Source organism: Panulirus ornatus, chromosome 9, assembly GCF_036320965.1.
Source record: "Panulirus ornatus isolate Po-2019 chromosome 9, ASM3632096v1, whole genome shotgun sequence".
NCBI lineage: Eukaryota > Metazoa > Arthropoda > Malacostraca > Decapoda > Palinuridae > Panulirus > Panulirus ornatus.
In genome coordinates this window covers 40,598,172-40,613,145 of record NC_092232.1, presented here as the reverse complement: position 1 = coordinate 40,613,145, position 14,974 = coordinate 40,598,172, and the positions used below count along the sequence as shown (strand labels likewise).

The 14,974-nt window shown below is 42.0% G+C and overlaps 1 protein-coding gene across 2 annotated transcripts in view; it reads left to right on the top strand.

The window, feature by feature from the left end:
- Positions 1-14,672, top strand: part of rogdi (rogdi atypical leucine zipper) — a 125,840-nt gene extending 111,168 nt beyond the window's left edge. For both annotated transcript variants that reach the window (XM_071665070.1, XM_071665071.1), the window contains exon 7: positions 13,850-14,672. In XM_071665070.1, coding sequence (XP_071521171.1) covers positions 13,850-13,918 — 69 coding nt within the window. In that variant the 3' untranslated portion in view covers positions 13,919-14,672. The remainder of the gene's footprint in view (positions 1-13,849) is intronic.
- Positions 14,673-14,974: the final 302 nt, after the last annotated feature.

Sequence of the window (14,974 nt, the reverse complement as noted above, 5' to 3'; positions counted from 1 at the left end):
TTCTTCTGTTTCACGTTTTAAAAAGTTAAAATACAAGGAGGGGAGGGTTTCTAACCCCCTCCTCCCGTCCCCTTTAGTCGCCTTCTATGACACGTGAGGAATGCGTGGGAAGTATTCTTTCTCCCCTAACCCCAGGGATAGCAATATGTATATTTATTCTCCCCGTCTCTGGAGATTGGGGAGAGAGAATACTTCCCATGCATTCCTCACATGTTGTAGAAGGCAACTAAAGGGGACGGGAGCGGGGGGCTAGAAACCCTCCCCTCCTGGTATTCTAACATTTTATACGGGGAAACAGAAGAAGGAGTCATGCGGGGAGTGCTCATCCTCCTTGAAGGCTTAGATTGGGGTGTCTAAATGTGTGTGGATGTAACATGAGCTGCTGAGGCAAATCATGGAAAGGCCTATGGGGATAGGAATCTGTGGGGTTTTGCATTACACATAACAGAGAATGGATATGAGCAAATGTGGTCATTCTTCATTTGTTCCTAGCACCACCTCCCTAACATGGGAAACTGCAAACGTGAAAAAAGCAATATTATATTTATTTATTTATTTTGCTTTGTCGCTGTCTCCTGCGTTAGCGAGGTAGTGTAAGGAAACAGACGAAAGAATGGCCCAACCCACCCACATACACATGTATATACATACACGTCCACATACGCGGTATACATACCTATACATCTCATCGTATACATGTATATATACACACACACAGACATATACATATATACATGTGTACATAATTCATACTGTCTGCCCTTATTCATTCCCATTGCCACCTCGTCACACATGTAATAACAACCCCCTCCCCCCTCATGTGTGCGAGGTAGTGCTAGGCAAAGACAACAAAGGCCCCATTCGTTCATACTCAGTCTCTAGCTGTCATGTAATAATGCACCGAAACCACAGCTCCCTTTCCACATCCAGGCCCAACAGAACTTTCCATGGTTTACCCCAGATGCTTCACATGCCCTGGTTCAATCCATTGACAGCACGTCGGCCCTGGTATACCACATTGTTCCAATTCACTCTATTCCTTTCACGCCTTTCACCCAGCTGCATGTTCAGGCCCTGATCACTCACAATGTTTTTGACTCCATCTTTCCACCTCCAATTTGGTCTCCCACTTCTCCTTGTTCCCTCCACCTCTGACACATATATCCTCTTTGTCAATCTTTCCTCACTCATTCTCTCCATGTGACCAAACCATTTCAAAACACCCTCTTCTGCTCTCTCAGCCACACTTTTATTTCCACACATCTCTCTTACCCTTACATTACTTACTGGATCAAACCACCTCACACCACATATTGTCCTCAAACATCTCATTTCCAGCACATCCACCCTCCTGCGCACAACTCTATCGATAGCCCACGCCTTGCAACCATACAACATTTTAGGAACCACTATTCCTTCAAACATACCCATTTTTTCTTTCCGAGATAATGTTCTCGACTTCCTACAGTCTTCAACGCTCCCAGAATTTTCGCACCCTCCCCCACCCTATGATTCACTTCCGCTTCCATGGTTCCATCCGATGCCAAATCCACTCCCAGATATCTAAAACACTTCACTTCCTCCAGTTTTTCTCCATTCCCACTTGACTTGACCCTCAACCCTACTGTACCTAATAACCTTGCTCTTTTTCACATTTACTCTCAACTTTCTTCTCTCACACACTTTACCAGTCACCAGCTTCTGCAGTTTCTCACATGAATCAGCCACCAGCGCTGTATCATCAGCGAACAACAACTGACTCACTTCCCAAGCTCTTTCATCCACAACAGACTGCATACTTGCCCCTCTTTCCAAAACTCTTGCATTCACCTCCCTAACAACCACATCCATAAACAAATTAAGCAACCATGGAGACATCACACACCCCTGCCACAAACCTACATTCACTGAGAACCAATCACTTTCCTCTTTTCCTACACGTACACATGCCTTACATCCTCGATAAAAACTTTTCACTGCTTCTAACAACTTGCTTCCCACACCATATATTCTTAATACCTTCCACAGAGTATTTCTATCAACTCTATCATATGCCTTCTCCAGATCCATAAATGCTACATACAAATCCATTTGCTTTTCTAAGTATTTCTCACATACATTCTTCAAAGGAAACACCTTATCCACACATCCTCTACCACTTCTGAAACCACACTGCTCTTCCCCAATCTGATGCTCTGTACATGCCTTCACCCTGTCAATCAATACCCTCCCATATAATTTCCCAAGAATACTCAACAAACTTATACCTCTGTAATTTGAGCACTCACCTTTGTCCCCTTTGCCTTTGTACAATGGCACTATGCAATCCTCAGGCACCCCACCATGAGTCATACATACATTGAATAACGTTACCAACCAGTCAACAATACAGTCACCCCCTTTTTTAATAAATTCCACAGCAATACCATCCAACCCCGCTGCCTTGCCAGCTTTCATCTTCCACAAAGCTTTTATTGCCTCTTCTCTGTTTACCAAATCATTTTCCCTAACCCTCTCACTTTGCACATCACCTCGACCAAAACACCCTATATCTGCTACTGTATCATCAAACACATTCAACAAACCTTCAAAATACTCACTCCATCTCCTTCTCACATCACCACTACTTGTTATCACCTCCCCATTAGCCCCTTCACTGAGGTTCCCATTTGTTCCCTTGTCTTACGCACTTCATGTACCTCCTTCCAAAACATCTTATTCTCCCTAAAATTTAATGATACTTTCTCACCCCAACTCTCATTTGCCCTCTTTTTCACCTCTTGCACCTTTCTCTTGACCTCCTGCCTCTTTCTTTTATACATCTCCCACTCATTTGCATTATTTCCCTGCAAAAATTGTCCAATTGCCTCTCTCTTCTCTTTCACTAATAATCTTACTTCTTCATCCCACTACTCACTACCCTTTCTAATCTGCCCACCTCCCACACTTATCATGCCACAAGCATCTTTTGCGCTAGCCATCACTGCTTCCCTAAATACATCCCATTCCTCCCCCACTCCCCTTACGTCCTTTGTTCTCACCTTTTTCCATTCTGTACTGAGTCTCTCCTGGTACTTCCTCACTCAAGTCTCCTTCCCAAGCTCACTTACTCTCACCACTCTCTTCACCCCAGCATTCTCCCTTCTTTTCTGAAAACCTCTACAAATCTTCACCTTTGCCTTCACAAGATAATGATCAGACATCCCTCCAGTTGCACCTCTCAGCACATTAACATCCAAAAGTCTCTCTTATGCACGCCTATGATACGTAATCCAATAACGCTCCCTGGCCATCTCTCCTACTTACATATGTATATTTATGTATATCTCTCTTTTTAAACCAGATATTCCCAATCACCAGTCCTTTTTCAGCACATAAATCTACAAGCTTCTCACCATTTCCATTTACAACACTGAACACCCCATGTATACCAATTATTCCCTCAACTGCCACATTACTCACCTTTGCATTCAAATCACCCATCACTATAACCCGGTCTCATGCATCAAAACTACCAACACACTCACTCAGCTGCTCCCAAAACACTTGCCCCTCATGATCTTTCTTCTCATGCCCAGGTGCATATGCACCAATAATCACCCATCTCTCTCCATCCACTTTCAGTTTTACCCATATCAATCTAGAGTTTACTTTCTTACACTCTATCACATACTCCACCACTCCTGTTTCAGGAGTAGTGCTACTCCTTCCCTTGCTCTTGTCCTCTCACTAACCCCTGACTTTACTCCTAAGACATTTCCAAACCACTCTTCCCCTTTACCCTTGAGCTTCGTTTTACTCAGAGCCAAAACATCCAGGTTCCTTTCCTCAAACATACTACCTATCTCTCCTTTTTTCTCATCTTGGTTACATCCACACACATTTAGACACCCCAATCTGAGCCTTCGAGGAGGATGAGCACTCCCCGCATGACTCCTTCTTCTGTTTCACGTTTTAGAAAGTTAAAATACAAGGAGGGGAGGGTTTCTAACCCCCTGCTCCCGTCCCTTTTAGTCGCCTTCTACGACACGTGAGGAATGCGTGGGAAGTATTCTTTCTCCCCTAACCCCAGGGATAGCAATATGTATATTTATTCTCCCCGTCTCTGGAGATAGGGGAGAGAGAATACTTCCCATGCATTCCTCACATGTTGTAGAAGGCAACTAAAGGGGACGGGAGCTGGGGGCTAGAAACCCTCCCCTCCTGGTATTCTAACATTTTATACGGGGAAACAGAAGAAGGAGTCATGCGGGGAGTGCTCATCCTCCTTGAAGGCTTAGATTGGGGTGTCTAAATGTGTGTGGATGTAACCAAGATGAGAAAAAAGGAGAGATATGTGGTATTTTTCAGGAAAGGAACCTGGACGTTTTGGCTCTGAGTGAAATGAAGCTCAAGGGTAAAGGGGAAGAGTGGTTTGGGAATGTTTTGGGAGTAAAGTCAGGGGTTGGTGAGAGGAAAAGAGCAAGAGAAGGAGTAGCACTAATCCTGAAACAGGAGTGGTGGGAGTATATGACAGAGTGTAAGAAAGTAACTCTAGATTGATATGGTTAAAACTGAAAGTAGATGGAGAGAGATGGGTGATTATTGGTGCCTCTGCACCAGGGCATGAGAAGAAAGATCATAAGAGGCAAGTGTTTTGCGAGCAGCTGAGTGAGCGTGTTAGTAGTTTTGATGCACGAGACTGGGTTATAGTGATGGGTGATTTGAATGCAACGGTGAGTAATGTGGCAGTTGAGGGAATAATTGGTATGCATAGGGTGTTCAGTACTTTAAATGGAAATGGTGAAGAGCTTGTAGATTTATGTGCTGAAAAAAGGACTGGTGATTGGGAATACCTGGTTTAAAGAGAGAGATATCCATAAATATACATATGTAAGTAGGAGAGATGGCTAGCGAGCGTTATTGGATTACATTTTAATTGATAGACACGCATGAGAGACTTTTGGATGTTAATGTGCAGAGAGGTGCAACTGGAGGGATGTCTGATCATTATCTTGTGGAGGTGAAGGTGAAGATTTCTGGGGGTTTTCAGAAAAGAAGAGAGAATGTTGGGGTGAAGGGAGTGGTGAGAGTAAGTGCGCTTGGGAAGGAGACTTGTGTGAGGAAGTACCAGGAGAGAATGAGTGCAGAATGGAAAAAGATGAGAGCAAAGGACATAAGGGAAGTGGGGGAGGAATGGGATGTATTTAGGGATGCAGTGATGGCTTGCGCAAAAGATGCTTGTGGCATAAGAAGCGTGGGAGGTGGGCAGATTAGAAAGGGTAGTGAGTGATGGGATGAAGAAGTAAAATTGTTAGTGAAAGAGAAGAGAGAGGCATTTGAATGAGTTTTGCAGGGAAATAGTGCAAATGATCGTGAGATGTATAAAAGAAAGAGGCCGGAGGTCAAGAGAAAGGTGCAAGAGGTGAAGAATGGGCAATTGAGAGTTGGGGTGAGAGAGTATCATTAAATGTTAGGGAGATTAAAAAGATATTTTGGAAGGAGGTAAATAAAGTGCGTAAGACAAGAGAACAAATGGGAACATCAGTGAAGGGGACTAATATGGAGGTGATAGCAAGTAGTGGTGATGTGAGAAGGAGATGGAGTGAGTATTTTGAAGGTTTGTTGAATGTGTTTGATGATAGAGTGGCAGATATAGGGTGTTTTGGTCGAGGTAGTGTGCAAAGTGAGAGGGTTAGGGAGAATGATTTGTTAAACAGAGAAGAGGTAGTAAAAGTTTTGTGGAAGATGAAAGCCAGCAAGGCAGCGGGTTTGGATGGTATTGCAGTGGAATTTATTAAAATGAGGTGACTGTGTTGTTGACTGGTTGTTAAGGATATTGAATGTATGTATGACTCATGGTGAGGTGCCTGAGGATTGGCGGAATGCATGCATAATGCCATTGTACAGAGGCAAAGGGGATAAAGGTGAGTTCTCAAATTACAGAGGTATAAGTTTGTTGAGTATTCCTGGGAAATTATATGGGAGGGTATTGATTGAGAGGGTGAAGGTATATACAGAGCATCAGATTAGGGAAGAGCAGTGTGGTTTCAGAAGTGGTAGAGGATGTGTTGATCAGGTGTTTGCTTTGAAGAATGTATTTGAGAAATACTTAGAAAAGCAAATGGATTTGTATGTAGCATTTATGGATCTGGAGAACGCATATTATAGAGTTGATAGAGATGCTCTGTGGAAGGTATTAAGAATATATGGTGTGGGACGCAAGTTGTTAGAAGCATTGAAAAGTTTTTATCGACGATGTAAGGCATGTGTACTTGTAGGAAGAAAGGAGAGTGATTGGCTCTCAGTGAATGTCGGTTCGTGGCAGGGGTGCATGATGTCTCCATGGTTGCTTAATTTGTTTATGGATAGGGTTGTTAGGGAGATGAATGCAAGAGTTTTGGAGAGAGGGGCAAGTATGAAGGCTGTTGTGGATGAGAGGGCTTGGGAAGTGAGTTAGATATTGTTTGCTGATGATACAGCAGGTGGTGGCTGATTCGGGTGAGAAGCTGCAGAAGCTGGTGACTGAGTTTGGTAAAGCGTGTGAAAGAAGAAAGCTGAGAGTAAATGTGAATAAGAGCAAGGTTATTAGGTACAGTAGGGTTGAGGGATAAGTCAATTTAATTTTGAATGGAGAAAAACTGGAGGAAGTGAGTGTTTTAGATATCTGGGAGTGGGTTTGGCAGCAGATAGAACTGTGGAAGTGGAATTGAGTCATAGGTTGGGGGAGGGGGCAAAAGTTCTGGGAGTGTTGAAATATGTGTGGAAGGTGCGAACGTTATCTTGGAAAGCAAAAATGGGTATGTTTGAAGGAATAGTGGTTCCAACAATGTTATATGGTTGCGAGGCGTGGGCTATTGATAGAGTTGTGCGGAGGATGGTGGATGTGTTGGAAATGAGATGTTTGAGGACAATATGTGGTGTGAGGTGGTTTGATTGAGTAAGTAATGAAAGGGTAAGAGAGATGTGTGATAATAAAAAGAGTGTGGTTAAGAGAGCAGAAGAGGGTGTTTTGAAATGGTTTGGTCACATGGAGAGAATTAGTGAGGAAAGATTGACCAAGAGGATATATGTGTCAGAGGTGGAGGGAATGAGAAGTGGGAGACCAAATTGTTGATGGAAAGATGGAGTGAAAAAGATACAGAGCTGGTGGCTGATTCTGGATGAGAAAACTGCAGAAGCTGGTGACTGAGTTTGGTAAAGTGTGTGAAAGAAGAAAGCTGAGATTAAATGTGAATAAGAGCAAGGTTATTAGGTACAGTAGGGTTGAGGCCTCAGATTAGTCAATTGGGAGGTAAGCTTGAATGGAGAAAAACTGGAGGAAGTGAAGTGCTTTAGATATCTGAGAGTGGATTTGGCAGCAGATAGAACCATGGAAGTGGAATCGAGTCACAGGTTGGGGGAGGGGGCGAAAGTTCTGGGAGCATTGAAATATGTGTGGAAGGTGAAAACGTTATCTCGGAAAGCAAAAATGGGTATGTTTGAAGGAATAGTGGTTCCAACAATTTATATGGTTGCAAGGCATGGGCTATAGATAGGGTTGTGTGGAGGAGGGTGGATGTGCTGGAAATGAGATGTTTGAGGACAATATGTGGTGTGAGGTGGTTTGATTGCATAAGTAATGAAAGGGTAAGAGAGATGTGTGATAATAAAAAGAATGTGGTTGAGAGAGCAGAAGAGGGTGTTTTGAAATGGTTTGGTCACATGGAGAGAATGAGTGAGGAAAGTTTGACAAAGAGGATATATATGTCAGAGGTGGAGGGAATCAGGAGAAGTCGAAGACCAAATTGTTGATGGAAAGATGGAGTGAAAAAGATTCAGAGCTGGTGGTTGATTTAGGTGAGAAACTGCAGAAGCTGTTGACTGAGTTTGGTAAAGTGTGTGAAAGAAGAATGGTGAGAGTAAATGTGAATAAGAGCAAGGTTATTAGGTACAGTAGGGTCGAGGGATAAGTCAATTGGGAGGTAAGTTTGAATGGAGAAAAACTGGAGGAAGTGAAGTGTTTTAGATATCTGGGAGTGGATTTGGCAGCAAATAGAACCATGGAAGCGGAATTGAGACACAGGGTAGGGGAGGGGGCGAAAGTTCTGGGAGCGTCGAAAAATGTGTGGAAGGCGAGAACATTATCTCGGAAAGCAAAACTGGGTATGTTTGAAGGAATAGAGTTTCCAACAATGTTTTAGGATTGTGAGGCGTGGGCTATAGATAGGGTTGTGCGGAGGAGGGTGGATGTGTTGGAAATGAGATGTTTGTGGTGTGAGGTTGTTTGATCGAGTAAGTATTGAAAGGATAAGAGAGATGTGTGATAATAAAAAGAGTGTGGTTGAGAGAGCAGAAGAGGGTGTTTTGAAATGGTTTGGTCACATGAAGAGAATGAGTGAGGAAAGATTGACAAAGAGGATATATGTGTCAGAAGTGGAGGGAACGAGGAGAAGTGGGAGACTAAATTGTAGGTGGAAAGATGGAGTGAAAAAGATTTTGAGTGATCGGGGCCTGAACATGGAGGAGGGTGCAAGGCATGCAAGGAATAGAGTGAATTGGAACGATATGGTATACCGGGGTTGTCGTTCTGTCAGTGGACTGAACCAGGGCATGTTAAGTGTCTGGGGTAAATCATGGAAAGTTTTGTGGGGCCTTGATGTGGAAAGGAAGCTGTGGTTTCGGTGCATTATACATGACAGCTAGAGACTGAGTGTGAATGAATGTGGCCTTTGTTGTCTTTTCCTAGCGCTACCTCATGCGCATGTGGGGGGAGGGGGTTGTCATTTCATGTGTGGTGGGGTGGTGACGGGAATGAATAAAGGCAGCAAGTATGAACTATGTACATCTGTATATATGTATATGTCTGTGTAAGTATATATATATGTATATGTTGAAATGTACAGGTATGTATATGTGAGTGTGTGGACATGTATGTATATGCATGTATATGTAGGTGGGTTGGGCGATTCTTTCATCTGTATCCTTACACTACCTTGCTAACACGGGAGACAGCGACAGAGTATAATAGATATATAAATAGATAGTTACCATTTTCAGTGTATGTATGTATCATTGTGAGGCACCTGGGATTTGGTAGAATGCATATATAGTGCCACTGTGTAAAGGCAAGGGAGACAAATGTGAGCATATCTGTTAAATTTTGTGGGGAGAATGGGAAGGAACAGTGTGGTTTCAGAAGCGGTAGAGGATGTGCATATTAATTGTATGCTTTAAAAATAAGTGTGTGAGAAATACTAAGAGAAACAAGGATATGTATATGGCATATATGGGTCTGGAGAAAACATAAGGTTGATAGTTATGTAGTATGGAAAGTCTTATAGATATATGATGTGGAGGAATGTTATTTGAAGCAGTGAGAAGTTTTTATGGAGAGTATTAGGCATGTGCGCAAGTGGGATGAAAGGAAAATGAGTGGTTCCAGGTGATATTACCATAGGTGTATATTTAGTTATGGATGATGTGGTAAGAGAGGTAAATACAAGAGGAGAATGGGGCAGTTATGTAGTCTGCAGGGGGTGAGGCAGACTAAGAAGTGTTGTTTATGGTTTGCTGATGATACAGTACTGGAGGCAAAATTGAGTTAGAAACTGCTGAAGTTGGTGGCTGAATGTGGGAGAGTGTGTGAAAGGAGGAAGCTGAGAATAAGTGTGAATAAAAAAGTTTACTAAGTTTAGTTGGGCAGAGGGATAGGTTAGCTGGGATGTAAGTTTGAATTGAGAACATTTGGAAGAATTGCAGCATTTCTGGTGCTTGGGAGTGGACATGGCAGCAAATGGAACCCTGGAAGTGGAAGTGAGTCTTAGGGTAGATGAGGGGATGAAGGTTCTAGTAGCTGTGAAGAATGTCTGGAAAGAGAGGCTTTTATCTGGGAGGGTACAATGGGTATGTTTTAAAGGAACAGGACAAGAAGTGGTGAGAGGTGATTTGATCAGTTAGGTAGTAAAAGGATAAGAGTTTGGTAAAGTGTGTGAAAGAAGAAAGTTAAGAGTAAATGTGAATAAGAGCAAGGTTATTAGGTACAGTAGGGTTGAGGGTCAAGTCAATTGGGAGGTGAGTTTGAATGGAGAAAAACTGGAGGAAGTGAAGTGTTTTAGATATCTGGGAGTGGATCTGGCAGCGGATGGAACCATGGAAGCGGAAGTGGATTATAGGGTGGGGGAGGGGGCGAAAATTCTGGGAGCCTTGAAGAATGTGTGGAAGTCGAGAACATTATCTCGGAAAGCAAAAATGGGTATGTTTGAAGGAATAGTGGTTCCAACAATGTTGTATGGTTGCGAGGCGTGGGCTATGGATAGAGTTGTGCGCAGGAGGATGGATGTGCTGGAAATGAGATGTTCGAGGACAATGTGTGGTGTGAGGTGGTTTGATCGAGTAAGTAACGTAAGGGTAAGAGAGACGTGTGGAAATAAAAAGAGCGTGGTTGAGAGAGCAGAAGAGGGTGTTTTGAAATGGTTCGGGCACATGGAGAGAATGAGTGAGGAAAGATTGACCAAGAGAATATATGTGTCGGAGGTGGAGGGAACGAGGAGAAGAGGGAGACCAAATTGGAGGTGGAAAGATGGAGTGAAAAAGATTTTGTGTGATCGGGGCCTGAACATGCAGGAGGGTGAAAGGAGGGCAAGGAATAGAGTGAATTGGAGCGATGTGGTATACTGGGGTTGACGTGCTGTCAGTGGATTGAATCAAGGCATGTGAAGCGTCTGGGGTAAACCATGGAAAGCTGTGTAGGTATGTATATTTGCGTGTGTGGATGTATGTATATACATGTGTATGGGGGTGGGTTGGGCCATTTCTTTCGTCTGTTTCCTTGCGCTACCTCGCAAACGCGGGAGACAGCGACAAAGCAAAAAAAAATATATATATATATTATTTTTTTATATTATACTTTGTCGCTGTCTCCCACGTTTGCGAGGTAGCGCAAGGAAACAGACGAAAGAAATGGCCCAACCCCCCCCATACACATGTATATACATACGTCCACACACGCAAATATACATACCTACACAGCTTTCCATGGTTTACCCCAGACGCTTCACATGCCTTGATTCAATCCACTGACAGCACATCAACCCCGGTATACCACATCGCTCCAATTCACTCTATTCCTTGCCCTCCTTTCACCCTCCTGCATGCTCAGGCCCCGATCACACAAAATCTTTTTCACTCCATCTTTCCACCTCCAATTTGGTCTCCCTCTTCTCCTTGTTCCCTCCACCTCCGACACATATATCCTCTTGGTCAATCTTTCCTCACTCATCCTCTCCATGTGCCCAAACCACTTCAAAACACCCTCCTCTGCTCTCTCAACCACGCTCTTTTTATTTCCACACATCTCTCTTACCCTTACATTACTCACTCGATCAAACCACCTCACACCACACATTGTCCTCAAACATCTCATTTCCAGCACATCCATCCTCCTGCGCACAACTCTATCCATAGCCCACGCCTCGCAACCATACAACATTGTTGGAACCACTATTCCTTCAAACATACCCATTTTTGCTTTCCGAGATAATGTTCTCGACTTCCACACATTCTTCAAGGCCCCCAGGATTTTCGCCCCCTCCCCCACCCTATGATCCACTTCCGCTTCCATGGTTCCATCCGCTGCCAGATCCACTCCCAGATATCTAAAACACTTCACTTCCTCCAGTTTTTCTCCATTCAAACTCACCTCCCAATTGACTTGACCCTCAACCCTACTGTACCTAATAACCTTGCTCTTATTCACATTTACTCTTAACTTTCTTCTTCCACACACTTTTCCAAACTCAGTCACCAGCTTCTGCAGTTTCTCACATGAATCAGCCACCAGCGCTGTATCATCAGCGAACAACAACTGACTCACTTCCCAAGCTCTCTCATCCCCAACAGACTTCATACTTGCCCCTCTTTCCAAAACTCTTGCATTTACCTCCCTAACAACCCCATCCATAAACAAATTAAACAACCATGGAGACATCACACACCCCTGCCGCAAACCTACATTCACTGAGAACCAATCACTTTCCTCTCTTCCTACACGTACACATGCCTTACATCCTCGATAAAAACTTTTCACTGCTTCTAACAACTTTCCTACCACACCATATATTCTTAATGCCTTCCACAGAGCATCTCTATCAACTCTATCATATATATATCATATATATATATTATCCCTGGGGATAGGGGATTAAGAATACTTCCCACGTATTCCCTGCGTGTCGTAGAAGGCGACTAAAAGGGGAGGGAGCGGGGGGCTGGAAATCCTCCCCTCTCATTTTTTTTTAAATTTTCCAAAAGAAGGAACAGAGGGGGCCAGGTGAGGATATTCCATAAAAGGCCCAGTCCTCTGTTCTTAACGCTACCTCGCTAATGCGGGAAATGGCGAATAGTTTAAAAGAAAGAAAAAGAAAAAAAAAGAGAGATGTGTGGTAATGAGAAGCGTGTGGTTGAGAGAGCTGAAGAGGCTGTGCTGAAATGGTTTGGACATATGGAGAGATTGAATGAGGAAGGTTTGACAGAGGAAATATATGGGTCAGAAGTGGAAGGACAAGGAGAAAGGGGAGACCAAATTGGAGATAGAAGGATTGAATGAAAAATATTTTGAGCACTTGTAGTCTGAACATCCAGAAGCTTTAAAGGCATACGTAGGGTATATTGAAGATAAGGGGGCATCTTGCTGTCAGTGGACTGAACCAGGGAATATGAAACAGCAGGAGAAAGCTTGGAGAAGTCTGTGGGGCCTGGTTGTGGATAGTGGGGCTGTGGTTTTGGTGTATTACACAATAATTTCAAAATGGATGTGAGCAAATGCAGCCTTTCTCCATGTTTCTGGTGCAATGTAGCTAATGCAGGAAACTCCACACATGTAAGAGAGAGAGAGAGAGAGAGAGAGAGAGAGAGAGAGAGAGAGAGAGAGAGAGAGAGAGTGAGAGAGAGAGAGAGAGAGATTCTAGCACTGCCTTGCTAATGTGGGAAATGGTGAACATGTATGAAAGAGAAAGATGACAATCTAATTGAGGTTTTGTTCATTCTGTTAGGTTCTCATTACTTTACATTCCCCTAGGTTGAATTTCATCAACCATGTTGTAGACCAAGTATGGACTCTGTTTAGGTGCTTTCTTATGTATATGTAATCTCACTTGCTTTTCCTCATGTCCTTTGCATTATTTGCAAACATTCTCTAAAGTCATTCACTTAGATAAAGAAAATTAATAGAACCCAAGGGCATTGCTGGTGACCACCCATTTTGAGTGGGCTCTTAAGATGTGTCTCCTTTTCCTAACATTATGATGATCTTTCCATCAGTGTCCTCCTTATTCCTGCTTCATGATTCAGCTTCTTAATCAGCCTTCCGTATGGTGCGATGTCATAGAAATCTAAGAGCTTCATTACACCTGGTGTCCTTTCCTTGAAATTATGTTTCCTTTCTCTCAAGTAATTTCTTCTCGGTAGAAAGTCCTCCATTTACTTTCTGATAAATTTTATGAGTACCTTACAGATCACACTCAGAAGGGAGACAGGTCTGTGCATATGTGTGTGTTTTGTAGCTTTGGAATGAACAAAATGTAGATTACTTCTCTTTTGAACTTCAGCTATCATGTAGTGGGATCTCTGGTTCTGATTTTCAAGAATTCCACTCATATGTAATTTTCACTTAAGAGCTTAGTGAATGTAAAATCTTACAAAAAACAGGTGTCACATCATCTCTCGACAATTTTCATGTTTGCATGGTCTTCATTTTAATCCCAAATCTTACTCTTGTTGTTTTTATTTGAAATAGGTGCAAACTTCAAGTGTTGAAATTTTTGCATAATACATACTGTATAATTGATGTTTAGTACTGCATATCCATACCTTCTTAAAATTCTATTTTCAGATTTCTGTATTCTCGCAGTTTAAAGACTTCACCCCTGACTCGTGCAGTGTATCTACAGTGTCTTGTTAATATTACTAAGCTTGGATCTAGTCCTCAGTAATTTATGGTGTAAATGGAGAATATGATATGTATATAAGATGTATTATGTATAAAGCATCATTTATATTTTGGTTAGCTTTTCAAGGAGTGTACACTTGATGAGTGTTACTAGTTTTTAGAGATAATTTCTACAACAAAAATATGTTATTTGACAGACTTTACAAACAAAAGTTCCTCAGAAATTTAAGTAGATTCCAGCACAGTATTCCATATTTTTTGTATGCCTCTTTCTTAATTGATGTTTAGTATGCAGAGATGGACTTGGTGCTGTTGTTTATTACTTTTTTCATAGATATTTTTGGTTGCTTCCGTCATGCTACTACTTAATATTTTTCTCTTAGATACACATATATTCACATTTCATGGGCACAGTTGAATTATGCTGTAGTCTGTAGTGCAGTGTAATGCTCTAGGTAAGTGCTGAATATTATGTCTCTTTTTGGTGACATTCTGTTTTAGGAGTGAATTTTTTGGTCATTAAAGACTGTAAATGTGATTTGTTGGAGCCTTGCACTACTTGTCTTAGTAAGCCTTTCAATAATCATACATTTACTGAAATTTTTAAAGAACTACATGTGTCACAGAAAGTTAGATGTATATTTAGTATGTAAAAATCAAAGAGCAAAAGACTTTGTCAATAGATGTTATTGTACTGCATTATCTGTATGTGGTGTCATAATAGGAAAATGTACCTCTGTAAAGAAACAAGTTTTGTGTAAGTCTGTATTTCGTTTTTATTCCCCTAAAAATACTTTTGATAGTATGGAAATGAAATAGTCACATAGCCTCTTTCATAATGGTCCTTAATGATTTAGATATAACAGAGAGGTTAAGTTTAGATTGTCTTTGGGTGAAAATGTAAACTTTTTACTTGTTATTAAGTAATCATATTTACTTTTCATCTGATTAATGCTGTTGAAAAAGAATAGATTTTAGTATTACATGATTGTTATGAAAACTTCTATGACTGAGGCTTTGTCAGCTCCCAAGTACTACAACTTTTGACTAGTCCTTCCCAAAATATTC